The 16321-nt window shown below is 40.6% G+C and overlaps 1 protein-coding gene across 2 annotated transcripts in view; it reads right to left on the bottom strand.

The window, feature by feature from the left end:
* The window catches only part of ENOX1 (ecto-NOX disulfide-thiol exchanger 1), a gene marked incomplete at both ends in the record, with an annotated part of 223766 nt that overhangs the window by 12636 nt on the left and 194809 nt on the right, over window positions 1-16321 (bottom strand). For both annotated transcript variants that reach the window (XM_084234631.1, XM_084234632.1), the window contains one exon: window positions 449-554. In XM_084234631.1, the coding sequence (XP_084090757.1) occupies window positions 449-554 (106 nt within the window). The remainder of the gene's footprint in view (window positions 1-448; window positions 555-16321) is intronic.

The raw sequence follows: 16321 nt of genomic DNA, 5'->3' as shown, positions 1-16321 counted from the left end.
TGGATGCCCCCATCTTGACAGAAGTACATGTCTGACCTTGGGGCAGACCTCAGGATGTCCTCTCTAAAGCCTAGGGACTCGAATTGGTTTGGAACATTTGGACTGGACCGATCTGGCCTCTTGTTGGAAGAGATTGGGCCAAATGTTGAAATTTGGACTTGTAACATGTGGGATGCAAATTGATTTGTCTCCTTGAACTCAGTTTCATGTATGACAACCAACTAACACACATGCTACAGAAGAGCTTCCCCCGCAACCCCACACACCAGTTTGTATGCCACTAATTTGAAATATATGTAATATAAACTTCACAGAGTGAATCTTACCTTTGACCAGAAGGCAAAGCTGCGTAAACCGTTACGCAGTTGATGGTAAATTAAATATTATTTACATGAATTACCTAAGAATTATATAAGAGAACAGATGAAGAAAATAAAACTTTCCTTACCAATTAGTAGAGCTTCTTTCTCTGATTTTAAGCCTTGGCTTCTTTTCTCAATATTGTTCTCTCCTCGGTCTTGGTTGACCAATGCAACTGTTAACACATTGATTTCCTATAAAGTAGAAAGACAAAAACCACATAGGTATTTATGTAGATTGTGTGCATTTTAATAAAAGCCACCAGGTCTCTCAGACTCGATAAAAGAGGTCATCACTTCCATTTATAACAGAAGATGAACTTTTACAAGTAATTGATCTATCTGCTGAAGACTAGAAAGTCACACTAAAAAGTAGGCTCCTAGAAACCAAGTACCTTACTACAACAGTGGCAAGTTTGGTGCATATCAGCTTAGGTTTTTGTCCATGTTTTGATTAAACTCTTTAACAAAAAATATATTCAACTATGTTTTCTTTCAACTACGACAGGTTTTCTGGAAAAGTTGACACACTGGTTTATAACACTACGTTGGCAATTTGTGAGAGTGTGGGGGGACACGGGGCCTATTGGGAAGGTGAGATAGAATTGTTGAGATTGCCGAAGTTGGGTAAACATATATCCTGACAAAGGCAGCTAAAGCAAAGGTTGGGTAATTCTTTTCTTTGGAAATTGAAAATGAAGAATGATACAAAAGCCCAATAACTCATGGTCCATCAGGCTGGATTATTTTTAGTTCTTTTGATAGTTGTTTTAACTTAAAATCAGAATTAGATTTAACTTACACCCTCTTAATCCTGATATTAGGAGTCAAAATAAAGGGTGCTTTAATATAAAGTTCAGTTTAATGATTAGAAGTCTGCCTATATGGTACAGTAGAATCATTAGGTTAGCTGAGTCTTGTTAGAAGGAAATTTATCACTGAGATAGTTCTTAAAGAAGGGCTAGTATGTTGAGCAGAGTGTCAAGGGCACTTTTCATCAGATGGTGGAGAATCTGCCAGGGCAAAGGGTAAGTAGAGAGGGACAGAGAACTCAGTGGTAGATATACACAATGGAATGCCGCCTCACTATAAAAAAAATCTAAAAACAGATAAAATCCTGACATTTGCAACAAAATGGATGGACATAGAGGGTATTACGCTTCATGAAACAAGTCAGAGAAAGACAAACACCATATGATTTCACGCCTATGTGGTACAAAAAGAAAAAAAAATGAGACAAATAAATAAAATAAAAATACAGTTTTACATTAAAACTACTGGTTACTAGGAGAGAAGATGGATGGTGGAGGGGGCCAACTGGGTAAAGGGGGTCAATTTTATGGTGAAAGATGGAATTATACTTTTAGTGGTGAACTGAATAGAGTATATACAGATGCGGCTTTATAATGTGCCACACCTGAAACTCATAATGCAATAATGACTCAATTTTTTTAAAGAACACAAACCCCATCTGAAGGCATTCAAACTTTATAAAAGAAGAATCTCTCCTCTGTGCATGCCAATCAAAATAGACCCACAACCTGAATTCAACCTATGAACTACTATTTTGTTAATCAGCATAATCAGAAACTTCCAGGAAAGAAAGCTCTCCTGAGAGATCATCACGGGTAATAGTTGGCATCTCCGCTAAAGGTCAGGCTTACCTGCTGAAGACTGAGTCATCAAGCCAGGGTGAGCCGTGAAGATGACAAGGTAAAGAACTGAGGCAATCACAGCGCTGCGATCACACATCAGAGGGAAGGCCGGGGCTGACTAGAGGGTACCACCTGAGGTTTGAGGCTGATGGTAGGAGTGGGCCCGAAGACAGGCATCAGAAGGGTGGGGAAACAGTGTAAGGCAAGTCTGAAGCCAGTGGACATAAGCGCTCACTACAGAAGATGCTACTTCACTTCCCCACAAGAGACCTTGGGGACTACACAGCCAAAGGTCTACGCAGTGCAGATTAGCACACTTTGTAAAGAGTGTTTCAGGGAAGGGAACAAGCATTCCTTCCGTGATGAAATAACATATGGTGTTTTTTGATTAAACAAACTCAATTAGCGCAGAGGAAGTGGTGTGAACACTTCATCTCTGGGTGAATGAGGTCAGGGAGCTCGTCAGTTCTGCTAGCGGTACGCCCGAGGATATAGTGCCACAGGAGCATGACCTTGGGCTGCCACGCGTGCGAGGGTGAGACTGCCGAGCACAGTACAGGCTGACACACTCTAAAGGTCTCCCAATAGTGAAAAGAGGATGGGAAATTTTTTTTAAAAATTTCATTTGTTACTTAAATCTTTTTGTCTCACATCGTTGTAGTCCCCATAGTTCTGCCACCACATAACCTGTGAGCCATCATATTCCCTGTGTTCATCCCTCTTCTATGTTGCCCCCTCCCGTCCCCTCCTTTGCTGTATGCCTTAGCTCTGAGGTCAGCTGGAGAGTTTTGACTTTTTCTTGACCTTTCATTTGGTTTCTCTATATTTCACATACAACTGTGACCATCCGGTATTTATCTTTTTCCTTCTGACTAATTTTGGCTAACGTAATCCCTTCTGGCTCCAGAGGATGGAAAAATGTTAGCTAGGATGGAGGGAGAGAAAGAGAGAAAGAAAGAGAGAGAGAGAGAGGTGGGAGGGGAGGGAGGGAGGGAGGGAGAATGGGGGGGGAGAGAGAGAGAGAGAGAGAGAGAGAGAGAGGGAGAGAATATGAATGAATGTGTGTGTGTATAATCCCAGGGCTGAGAGGAAATAGTATCTTTAAGAAAGGATCATTTGTTTACAGCCTGGATGATAACTGGAGCCAAAATGTCATTACTGAAGAGTTTAGCAAACAAGCCCACATTAGTTGCCAAAACTGAGGGGTGTCCTGGGACCAAAAAACAGGTGTGGGGAGGGAAATGGATGGCAGAGAGCAGGGAGCCAGCAGGAAATACAAGGACAAAATGGAATGAACCACTCAAGAGTGCTATCAGGCACCTGTCCCCCCCCTTGTCTACATTGGAAGCAAAGAAAGGGGGCTGCTGAGCAGGCCCCAAGAAATGCTATTTAATCAACTGTGTATCAGGAGACAAGGGTGGCTTACCAGTGACTGTTGTTTTAATGTTTTAGGGTTGGCCACATGAGAATAGAAAAGACAAGAAAAAGTCTAGGAATGACCACCTTTCCATGGAAAGTTTCTGTGGGAACGTGACAGCCTGCGCTCCACTGACTACAGGTGTGTGTTCCTGTGTGGTCACCAGTGATTGAGTTGGGCACACCTTTGTGCAAAGGTCCCATGCAGTCCAGTAGGCCTGGGCCCAGCAGAGCCCCAGGGCACATGCCTCTGCCTTTGCTTAATACTGTGTGTTCTGTCTAGAGAGGAGATGGAGGTGCTCTTCGGGCTCTTCCAGGAGTGCTTGGTGGGAAGTGGTACCGAACCTAGGCTCCAGGAGTGCTTCCAAATTGTGTAAGTTACCCTCCAGAATCTCCAAAATGGAAACTATCATTTATAGTACAGCCAAAGGTTTTTTCCCAAGCATATCAGCTAGTGACTTGGGTCTGAAACATTCGGTGAAGTGGATCGTCGTGTGACCACTCAAAATAGTTCTGATTGACTAAGCGCCCTGGAGCCTGCTTTGGGCAGAACATTAGGAGCTCAGATTCTTGCTGACAAAGTCTCAAAGGTATTAAGATGGCTGCATGCTGGTGTCATACATTTTTCTAGAGACAAAATTTAAAGTTCATATGGATGTGTTTTAGGAACTGGAAGAAAGGATGATTTTTAGATAGCTCCAAGATGCAGTGTTCTTTTTCCATTATAATAAAAAGGGGGGTGTTTTAATGAGTCATGAGTTTCTTAGAAAAATAAAGTTAATTTGTCTTTTTATAATATGGTTGTTCAATTTAACAAGAAAATTACAGTAATTGGTAGGCTGTGAGTTTGGGGTAGTCTACAAAGTACAAAGTAGATGAAAGTAACATCCATTTCCTCTTCTATATTTGTATTCAGTGGCAGCAAATCTACATATCATCCAAGATTTGTCAAAAGCACTCCATCATCACAACTGGCTAAGGTTAAGGCTACACACAGCGTGAACGTAGAACTCACTAGTCCCCCACACCAAGCTTTTGTTGTACTTAACCTGTGCCTGTTTTTGCTTTTACTCAATATTTATTCCACATATATCTATTTCATTATATTACATATGCCCCATTACATTACATATCTTACTCTCTGCCAAGGAATGTTAAGTTTTAAGGATACTGAGTCCAGAGTGGCAAGAAGAATGTCCTTAACCCAGGGGCCAGCAAGCAAGTCTTATAAAAGGGTCTATAGGAAAGCTTGTAGGAAATTGTATGGGGACTACATCTGAGTGTGGTGGGTGGGGAGCACACATTGTTTAAAAATGAACAATGATGTAAAATATATATGAATAAAAAAATAAAATAAAAAAAAGCTTGTAGGAAATGTCAGCAGAGTCAAGTGAGCCTGCGCACAGGGATGTCAGGTGGGACAACTGCCATTAATCTGTTCTTTATGTTTTCATGATGAGGGTCAAAATATAAAGCTATGAAGACTCGTTATCTTATCACATTGCTATCCTTTATCTTGATAAATGTGCAGAATTATTTGTCTACTAGCTGTTCTAAAAAAGGTGTTCCAGATGCCTACAGAGGCAAACTGGTTGCGAATAAATGTGGGTGTGTTTGGAGGCTAAGGGGGTTACTAAGGGAAAATTGTTACTGATGTACAAAGTACAAAGTGGGAAGAAAACATCAGATGGGAATCAGGAGTTTCCTTTCAGTGAGATCAACAGGATTATGAAACAATATTCTGAGGGAAGTGGCAAGAACACTATTCATTTGATGCAGTAAAAAGCACCCCAGATCAGAAAATGCACAATAGGAAACAATTCTGTATTTGACAGAATAGAGAAGATTATCTAATAAATCTTTTCTCATTCATTCCAATTTCTGTGATGAAAGGACTCAAAAAGGGCTGGAAGAGAACTTTTCCAAAAGTGGTGAATGCGATGCCAGACTTTCCTTTGGACGTAGAGAGTAGGCTACTAGAAGGAAGAAATTTAGCTTTTATAAGAGTCCTTATCAGTTAGTTTGAGAAAGTATTTTCTTTCTATTTAGAAAAACTCTTAATAAATTACTGATCTACAATTGTTCCTTGTTTTCATTTTGCTCTCCTCTACCCACCCAAATCCCTAAAAGCCAACAACATGGTGCCCTTAGCTCATAAAACCCTTTTGTTATTCCTTTCATTTTATTGTTGCTGTGGTCTCCTAAACTTTAGTGTACTTTTTTTCCCCTACTATAATGCTTCTTGAATATGTGGTCTACATCTGCTATGTCTACTGTTTCACCACCTGAAATCTCAGCCTACACATCGATCACCCCAAGAAACTGTCCTCTGAAAGATTTTCAGTGACAGAATGCATTTTCTCTGTCTTTTTATCTTATGATATTTGGTATCACTGATATCAGCCTTTAAAAACAGCTGCCTCACTAGCTTCTTTTACGTAAGAGGTTCTGGATTTTTTCCTCCTGAGTTTTTGCTAGAGACTAAAGATAGCCTCTAGTCTCTTCCTCTTCTGACCTACCTTATATGGTATTATGAGATCACTTTTGTAAAATGCCACTTTCATCTTGTCAATCTCCAATTTCAAAGCCAGGCTCTACCTGATAATTCATGGGGAAAAGTCAGGTGCTTGGTGGTAACTCAGGGGAAAATGACAGATTGAGCCGGGTGTTTCAGATTCAATCCTACTAATGTAGTCTACCCCCTTTACACACCCACATACATATGACTTTCTTAGAAAGCCCTCTTCTCCCTTGTCTTCACCACTTCCTACTGACATTTTTAAACACAGCGCAAGTCCCATCTCTCTCTTAGGCTACACATGCCCTATATCATTTATGTGGTAGTTGATCACTTAGACATCTGGACAGAACTGACTTTCATCTCTGTTTGTTTCTTCAAGAAAACCACCAACATCTGTATATACCACATTAAGTTCACCACTAAAAGTTTAATCCTATCCTTCACCCTGCAATTGACCCCTTTTATCTGATTTACCCACCCCCTCCTCCCTTTCCCTTTTGGTAACCATTGATACGTAGGTCCTACTGTTAACATCACACTTAACAAAAACTGAGGCTCTGTAGACCATAGTCAAGATGCCAATCAGCAACTTCAACATCCTTCACTCATATTTCTTTCCCAGCATACTAAAAATCAATCCATCAAGGGATATGCCAATCTCCAGTAACCTTCAAGCTACCCCCCACACAATTAGAACCATAGTTGGGGGAGGAAGAAGAATAGAGATTCTTCTCACACTTTTCTTTATGAGTCAGTGGCTATCACACAGTAAGTGCTCATTTGTCGATAAAGGATTTTTGTAATTACTGAAAATTTTTTGTTACTGTATTTCATTAACTTCTATAATTACAAAAATGATTATAATTGTATAATGGTAACTGTATCATATAATTACAAATAGAATATGATTATGTGATTGTAATTTAAGTTTTTAATATCTTATAATTTATTATTTTTTTATAATTTTTTATTGTACACCATAAACATTGGCCTGGACTAGCGAAAAAGTAATATATTTGGACGCAAAAGATATTCTAGTTGCCTCTGACTTGTTTTATATCCTCTCATTTTTCCTAATTGCAGAAAAAGAAATCTGAAGCAGAGATTGACAGTGTCTTCCTGTCCAGGGCCCCATGCCTCCTTTTCCTGAGTTGGAGCTTTCATCAGAATAAGGCAGAGTCCCATGGGCATAGCGAATTGGCAACTAATATTTGTGAAAGAATAGTAGACTGCCGGCAATATTTGTTGAGTTAAATCAAATGAATTGAGCACTTCTACATAGAGAAGATAAACTTCCTGGGTGAAACTGACTGGTAATCACAGACTTGGGCAGTACCCTAAGCCTGCAGTAATTTACCGGATGAAGAGTACATATACTTATAAAATGAAAAAAAAAAAAAGATTCTACTGCTATTGCTTTGGGCATTTTACATCCTTTTGGTCTCTAAATACATTTGTTGTCATGGCATTTTAAAATAATTATTATCCTAGATGAAAGGTGAAAAGTAATTTTTAGCTTGAATCTACTATTAATACTGTCTTTTTTCTCTTTTAAAGATTTTTTATTTATTTATACAAGAGCTGGGATATAGGCCAGAGGCACAGGAGGGTGAGAGAATTCACCAGAGACAGAGCGGAGAGCAGAACAGGCAGATCTACTGAAATACACTGCTGAGGGGAGCAGCGGGCGAGACAGGAGAGGTCTGCCGTGCCATGTGGGTATCTCCCTGGCTGGCCGGGAATCGAAAACGTGCTGCAAGGCTGCAGACAGCTTGCCAGCACTGCACTCAACCCGCTGCGCCACCAGGGAGGCCCCATTAATACTTTTAATATGTTTTTAATTTAAATATTAACTTTTTTTGAGACTATAATAGAAGCTTGTAATATTTTTCCCTTCCTTTCCAAAATTTAAGACAATTCTCTACTTTATTTTACTTCTTAATAACCTTCATTTTTTAATACAAATACACACACATATATACACATGTATACACACATATATTTTTCAAGATACAAAACTTAAAAAAGAAAATAAAAACAACTGGGATTATACTACCTAGATATAACACTAGATATAAACATTCTTTGTTTGCCTTTGCTATTTTATATTTAATCTCCTCCCAAACATACACATATGTAATAATCATGTATACACATGCAGGCATGTATATACTATGCTGCTCAGTTCTTATATGAAAAGTAGGATTACCTCACATATACTTTTAATAAAAGAACAGAGACATTGATAGGGAAGAATAATTTCAATCTTGTAATGTTTCCCATTAAAGAGAAAGAGCTTCACTGCTGCCTGGACCCTAATTTAATTATGGCTCTCAAAGTTCACACCATGCTGAAACTGTGATCTCCAGTTGGCTATTAAATGGCTTTCTTTAGGCGTAGTTTTGTGACAGTCACATTAAATAAAAATGATCTAAAGAGTAGAAAAATTTCCTTGGTATTCCAGTACACCCATTCATTATTTAAAGTGTAGGTGGTAGAAGTTTTGGTTTAACTATATGCCATTGTAGATGTTATCAAAAAACACAATTGATCTAGAACACAGCGGTATGTTTCTCTCCCATATGTCAAAAATCTAACTTGTGTGCTGTATCTACACCAGCCATACCCTTCATAGCCTGAAAAAGTAGTGACATGAAAAATCTCCTCAACCAATAAAAACGGAGCAGCAAACAGAAGGAACTAAAGTGAAACACCTTTAAATGTATGTATGTGCATCCAGAATTAGTCGGTTTGATTTATCTTGTATGATACTGACTCTATTGCTGGTAAAGATTAATTGTATTATGGTGCACTTGGCATGTTATTTTCCAAGTCCATTTCTCAGTATGACATTTCTTATTTTTCTTTGCTACAAAACACCCACTATCATTTTCACCTGCTGGGTTTATGTTACTAATGATAATATTAAAATTTAGAGATTTTTGACCTTTCTAATGGTAAATTAGGTCACAAGAATAGATGGGATGCAATCTGATAAATGTGAAAGACAGACATTTAATTATTACAGTAAAAGTCAAAATTCACGAGGTTTGCTGGGCACACTATATGATCTTAGTAAACATTAAATAGTCTTCCCCTTCCCAACACAAACAAATCAGTTCTTTCTCCTCACTGCCTTCTTGCATATGCCACATGAGAAATATTCCACGCTTTAAGTGATCTGGATTGCTGATGCATGGCACAGGATGGATATAGAATTTGGGGTCCTCTAAATAAAAAAGTATGAATAATGGCAATGATGATAATACAGTGCTCACTGAGTGCTGGGGAAATGCTAGGTACTGGTACTATTATCCACATTTTACCAATAAAATAAAGTAGCTTCCTAAATTCACATTTCTGCAAAGTAGTGGTGTTAATATAGCTCCAGGCAGTCAGACTCTGGAGCTATTAGTCTGTCCGGCCTTCGGGTGGGTCTCAGCTCAGAGAATTACCACATCTCATTTTGTTCAAGCCTTTGATCCAGTCCCCACACTAAGTCACTTCCCTCCTTCCTCCCAAATCCCTTCCTTCCTTACTGAAGTCAGTCTTCGGTGATTTCTCTTTTCAGTTATCTGCTTGTCCTCAGTGGGCTGTGCGCTCTTCGTGGACAGTGACTGGGCTGAGACTATGTGCGCGGCCAGGACAGAACACGGTGTCTGGAGTGCGGCGCTGCCTGCCAGGGCGTGTGCGCGTGCAGAGTCGGGCGTGGCTCATTGTGAGTCCACCTACCTTTGGAGTATTCGCCAATGTGATTACTTATGAATGAGAGTCTGGCAATTACCATGTGAATATTTTCTTTTGGGGGTTAAACAGCAGCAAAGTCCAATTTGGACTAAAAATCTCTGGGTACCTCAATTCAATATAGTTTCACTGAAATTTATTGATCCCCCAACACTGCTCTATTCATCAAATATTTATTAAGCATCTATTATGTGGCAGTCCTTGTGTTAGACAAGAAGATTCAAAGATGAGAAATAGTGATTCCTGGGCCTCCCCTGGTGGCGCAGCATTTGAGCACTGGCCTGTGAAGCTGCCCGCAATCTTGGCAGCGCCGGTTCGATCCCCGGCCGCCTGAGAGGGTCCCTCATGGTGCGCAGACCTCTCCTGCCACCCGCTGCTCCCCTCAGCAGTGTACTTCGGTCCTTCTGCCTGCTCTGCTCCCCGCTCTGGCTCTGGTGAATTCTCCCACCCTCCTGTGCTTCTGACTGTACCCAGTGCTTGTATAAATAAATAAATAAATCTTTAAAAAAAGAAAAGAAATAGTGATTCCTACTCTCAAAGAACAAAAGAATCTAGAGGATGACAGGCATGTAGTTCATATTAAAATACAGACTGGAATGAAATATGCAGATAATATACAGATAAAGTGTTTGCATATCTCACTTAACCACGCAAAACAAATTCACAAATCCGTCAGGGGCTGCTGGCCATTCCACGTCAATTCAATCATCAATTGATAAGTACTTTAAATATATTAACCTATGTCCCCCTCTGCATAAGCTCACCACTGTGTGAGGCTTCAGAAGGCAGACACACATCACATTGCCCGCCCTCAGGTCACTTACACATGAGTTGAGGAAACAGGCCTTTCATATGAATTGTTCATAATATTTGGAATGAACACCGGGAATGGGAATAAGGAGAACATGGTAATTCATTTGGGTTGAATTTAAAATGAGGCCCCAAGAAATGGGAACTGAGCTGGGCTTAAAAACTGGAGGAATTTGCAATGCTGGCAAAAAAGGACAACATGATAGATGGAGGAAAGTTGAATTACCAATACAAAATCTAATTTAGAGTTTTTAATGAATGGTGCACCCAGCTTAACTAGACCTGTTGACTAAAGTCATTTATTCAGGATAGCAGGCCAAAAGTTATTTCCAATACCAGGTCAATAGTTACTCTGTTCTTACCAATGGAACTAATTTGGACATTATTATATAAAACAGACCAGAATCATCTTTAAGACCACAGAGGTTGAGCACTATGTTACACCTCTGTATGTGCATAAATTCATGAGTTATGCAGGGTGAGGGGAGCAGGGAACTATACCCACATAAGACTAGGGGCTTTACATAGATTGACCTTCTAGACCTTTCTCATAGTTTCAAGTCATCTTTCTCAAAGTTGACATGGAAAGAAATTGCCTTTGCAAATGAGATTCTGAAAGTCTCATAAACATAAGTAGCTCATCAGTATACATGGAGCAGACTGGAAATCGTCCAGACAAAGAAGTCACTCTGTAATTGCACAGGGAAGCTGACATGACAATAAAAATGACAGTGATGCTGAGCATCACGGCCACAAATCTCTCCTGCAAGGGTGATTTCAGGGCCGGGATCAGCAGAAATCGGGTGGAGGGGGGGAACCCCACCCAAACAACAAACCTCTTGCCAGCAACAAACTACCAAGTGTTCCAAGGCTGGAGAGTCTTTTCAGGGGAACCTGGGGAGCTTTCTGAGAACAGCTGCCCCATTTCCAGCAAGGCGTTGCTCGCAGGTCTGCTGGCGACTCGGCACACCTCTAAGCAGACGGAGGACCACAAAGGCACCTGCACAGCTAAGAACACATTTCTTCAGGAAAATCCTGCCAAATTTCTCCAAAGAACATAACAGGTGAGGGTGTTTTCCTTAGGGCAACAGTTAATTTTCATAGCTCAACTTTGGCTCTACATGCATGACAACAGCATTTTTGTAAAACTATGATGTGGGAGTTTACATTATTTTTACTTTTTTAAATATATCATTTTTACCTGAGGTAATGTTGGTTTAGGGATCTAGGTTTACACCTCTTCAGATGTATGTTACCATACCATGTCCACCGCCAAAGCACCTGCAAGCCGCCACCTTGTCCACTGGGGCCCCTCACCCCTTTCCTCCCATCATACACACCTTAACTTGTAGTGACATCTGCCTTCACCACCTGTCCCTGCCCCGGCCCCCACCCTGGTAGCCTCAATATTCTTCAGTTAGGTTTCTAGGGTTTGTTTTGGTTCATTTTGTCCTTTCCATTTTTTACATTTTATATTCTACCTGTATGAGGAACACATGGAGGGATTCATGCTGAGGTGTGGCTGGCTGAAGCCCTGAAATCTTGCGATAGCCTAAGTTCAATTTAAAGCCACTGATGTAGGGGTTGCCACCTTCTAGAAGGCTTGATTACAATGCCCAGTTAGTTACAGGAGGCTACAAACAGGATGTCTGGCATCTGGGTGAACATCTGGTCTGGGTGACTCTCAGGAATAGTGGGCAGGCGGGGAAGGAGGGAGACATAGCTGCAGATGGCAGATGGTGAACTCACAGTGGGGGTGAGAATCCCACCTATTAAGCCCTAGAGAGGGAAGGGAGGGAAGCCTTCTCTAAGGGCTTTGCCATCAGAGCTGGGAGGACTTTTAAGGCTGATGGATTAAAACACACATCCAAAATGCTGGAACATATTTCTTTCAAAGTTGAAACTTTGTAGTTTCTTTTAGGAAGCCCACCAATATTTTATCTGCAGGCTAAGATGTATGATTTTTGCTTCAAATTCAAGAATCTTAGTTTTGGGTCAAGTTTTCACTAAGTGAGTATATTTTGCAAACACACACATACTTTTGGTGAGTGCAGATTTCACTGTTAGTTGGCACGGGTGTGTGAGGGCGAGGGCTCTGGGCTGCTGCCTGCCAGAGTTGATTTAGAAGTGCTGGTGGGTGGGGACGCTTCCTGTCATGGTCTTTCTAGGTCGTTCCCATTTTTTCTTCTTTCCCATTTTTCTATTTCCTTTTCTTCTTTGCCATATTCCTATACCTTTTTTCAAAGAAATGCCATAGTTGAATGAGTTAGTTATGTGGCAATATAATGCATGAGGGCTAGAGATGAGTGGTGTGTGTGGTAGTAGGGAGTGACCACCCTTTGTAACATGACCAAAGTCTCTGAGGATAGCTCAGGGGTGCTGAGCTGCAGATCAACCTTTGAGGTAGAACAGTGTCACTCATGTGGAGTTAACTGATGGTGGTCTTGGTCTCCTGTGGTACATTTCACACCTCTCTCCTTCCCGGTCTCCATCTGATGAGCAGAAACTAAGGGTGTGGAAATTCTAAAAATCATCACCATCTAGGAAGCCCAATAGTTCCAGAATAAGTGTAGCATTGGGAAGAGGTACTGTTTTCAGATCACTAGCAATGGTGCTATGTCAGGAGGAACTAAAGTTGCACAGGGGAAGGCATCTCCTGACTCTCCCCTACTGGCCTGGTGACATGCTATAGCAACTTTTGCTTCTGTTTACCTTTTGGGTTCCTGGATTTTTTCACAAAGGTTCCCATGTGTTCTTCCTGTTCACTTCTGATCAGCCTATCAGCCAGTGCTAAGTTGGATGCATGAGAAACAGGAATACTGTAATTAAGCCCTCTAGGTTTATTCAAATTTAAATTGATATTACTTGCACTCAAGTCAATATCACTTATTGACAGGGAAATGCAAATAAAAACCATAATGATGAGAAGGACACACTGATGAGAAGGACCTCACACTGATGAGAAGGACCATATTTCAAAAATTAGAAACAACAAATACTGGTGAGGATGTGGAGATAAAGGACACTTCTTACTTTGCTGGTGGGAATGTAAAGTAGTCCAGCCACTATGGAAACCCATGTAGAGGTTCCTCAAAACACTAAAAATGAATCCATGGTATGATCAGCAATGCCACTTCTAGAAATCTACCCTAAGAACACAAACACACTGTTTTGAAAGGAAACCTGCACTCCTATGTTTATTGCAGCACTGTTTACAATAGCTAAGATATGGAAACAACCCAAATGTTCTCAAGCAGATGAAAGGATCAAGAATATGTTGTGTGTGTGTGTGTATATATATATATATACTATATATATATATATATACATATACATATATATACACAATGGAATACTACTAAGCAGTCAACAACGATAAATTCATGCCATTTATGGCAACATGAACAGAGCTGGGAAGTATTATGCTAAGCAAAATACATCAGAAGGAAAAAAATAAATACTAGATGGTTTCACTTCTCTGTGGAATATAGAGAAACTGAAGAAAGGGTCAGGAAAAAGACAAAACTTGCAAACTGACCTTATATCTGAGGCATACAGTAGGGGAGGTAGAGAAAGAGGTGTCAAAACAGGGGAGGGAAAAGCATAAGGGATGATGGTGATGGATCATGGGTACTATGGGGGGGGAACTATACCTGAGGGGAGACTACAGAAATCAAATACTGTCCCAAAACTAACAATGATGTAAGAATATAAATAAATTTAATATAAAATAATGAAAAAGATATGAACCTATGTACCTAAATCATATCAATGTTCTAAGCCAACATTACATCAATAAAAATAGTTTAAGAGTAACAATATAGGGCCTCCCCGGTGGCGCGGCGGTTGAGCGCTGGGTTGCGAAGCTGCCCGCGGCCTCTGCAGCACCGGTTCGATCCCCGGCTGCTCCCCGGCCACCGGAGGAGGGTCCCACATGGCGCGCAGACCTCTCCTGCCGCCCGCTGCTCCCCTCAGCAGTGTACTTCGGTCCTTCTGCCTGCTCTGCTCCCCGCTCTGGCTCTGGTGAATTCTCTCACCCTCCCGCGCTTCTGACTGTACCCAGTGCATGTATAAACAAAACAAACAAACAAACAAATAAATAAATAAACATGCCTCTATTTAAAAAAAAGAAAAATAAGAGTAACAATATAATGCAAATGTAAAACATGGGGTAGTGTTACTGTGTAGAGTTGTTTTTAATGTGTTCAAGTTGACATTGCTATTAATGTAAAACAGACTCATACATATAACATGTTTTATGTAAATCTCCTGGTAAACACAAAGTAAAACTAATAGGAGATAAACAAAAGAGAGAGAGCACTAAAGAAAAATTTCAATTCTATAAGAAAACAAGAGGAATGAAAAATTACAAAACAGCCAAAAAAGCAACACATACAACCAATGGGTCAAAGATATCCAAAGACAATTAAAAAAAAAATCTTCACACAAACAGCTCACACACAGAGGAACATACCATAAATAATGGAACAAAAAGCCTGGAGAAGAAAAAAGAAAAAAAGTGATTGAAAGGTGGCTCAATTAACAAATATGCTAGGAAAGAATATTCATTGCATAGTGTTTGTAACAGTAAAAACAAAGAGTATTTTGAAGTCCCACTTGGGGAGTGATTAAATAAACAACAGCATATCTGTAGTATGAAGTATCAGGCAGTCATTGAAAGTCATGCTAAAAAAATTTAATAACAGGGAAATGCTTACGATTTGCAATAAAAAATGCAGGCTTATCAAATTACCCATATAACATATTGTAAGTTTGGTAAAAATGTACACACATGTACCCAACAATGAAGGAAATGCCAAATATGAACACCAATTTCTAAGTGGTGAGATTGTTGGGGGGGGCACTTTTTATCTTTATACTTTTTACATTTTCCAAATTTTCCTCAAAAAGACCCTGGCACTTTGAGGAGAAGAGCATTTATGCATAAGCATCGTGGCTACAGAAGAGTTACCAATCTCCTAGTCTATGCATTCTGTGCTGCGGCATCAGGTGGAATTTTTTCACCTTTTCGGGAAAGTACATTCAATTTCCAAAATAAAAAAAACAAACAAACCTTTGTTTCAGGTCTTGGAGTTAGTTATGTCTCAGAGCAGTTCATACACAGCTAGCATTTATTTTTCCTGCTCCTGATTTTCTCTCACCTGGTCCGGGAGAAGGAGGTATTTCACTTCTCTAAACACAACAAGTCGGCTTCATTACCCAGTGCTAATATTGTCACCTGCTTCACATGTTGGAATGGCCAAGCAGGTACTACCACATCCTGTCCCGACACAAAGGACGCACGCTAGGCGCCGGCTCCCGCCGTGGGAACACACTGCTGGTGGGCACAGGGGTTTGGTAAGGAGACTGCTCTTGAGTGTTTGCTGGCAACCAAAGCTCTAACTACAAAGCCTGTTTCCCCTACGTTTGGAGGCAGCATTTTCCTCTCTGCTCCTTCCAGCGGGCTCCTGCACATGCTGGAAGGTGGGCTACATTATAACGAGGGTCTCTCTGGGCAGGAGTCCCTTCCAAGGCTGCTGGGTTGGGACGTGCATGGGATTTTTCTGAGGGAATTATGGATTTCACGGCCATGGCAGGGCTTGTGGTTCATCCCCAGCAGGAAGGTAGCTTTGAGGAGGACGAGGGTAGAGGATGAGGAAAGAAGCCTCAGCAGGAGAAACACAATGTTACAGGAGCTATAAACTGGAGGAAAAGGCCCAGTTCTGGGCATGAATATGTGATATTTCACCAGAGTCATATATGACTGTGTAAAGAAAATAGTAGTCTGTGAAAAGACTCCACCTACATGAGATCAG

This window comes from Talpa europaea (genome assembly GCF_964194135.1).
Source record: "Talpa europaea genome assembly, chromosome: 6".
In the NCBI taxonomy this organism is placed as follows: Eukaryota; Metazoa; Chordata; class Mammalia; order Eulipotyphla; family Talpidae; genus Talpa; species Talpa europaea.
This window is presented reverse-complemented; position numbering and strand designations above follow the sequence as displayed.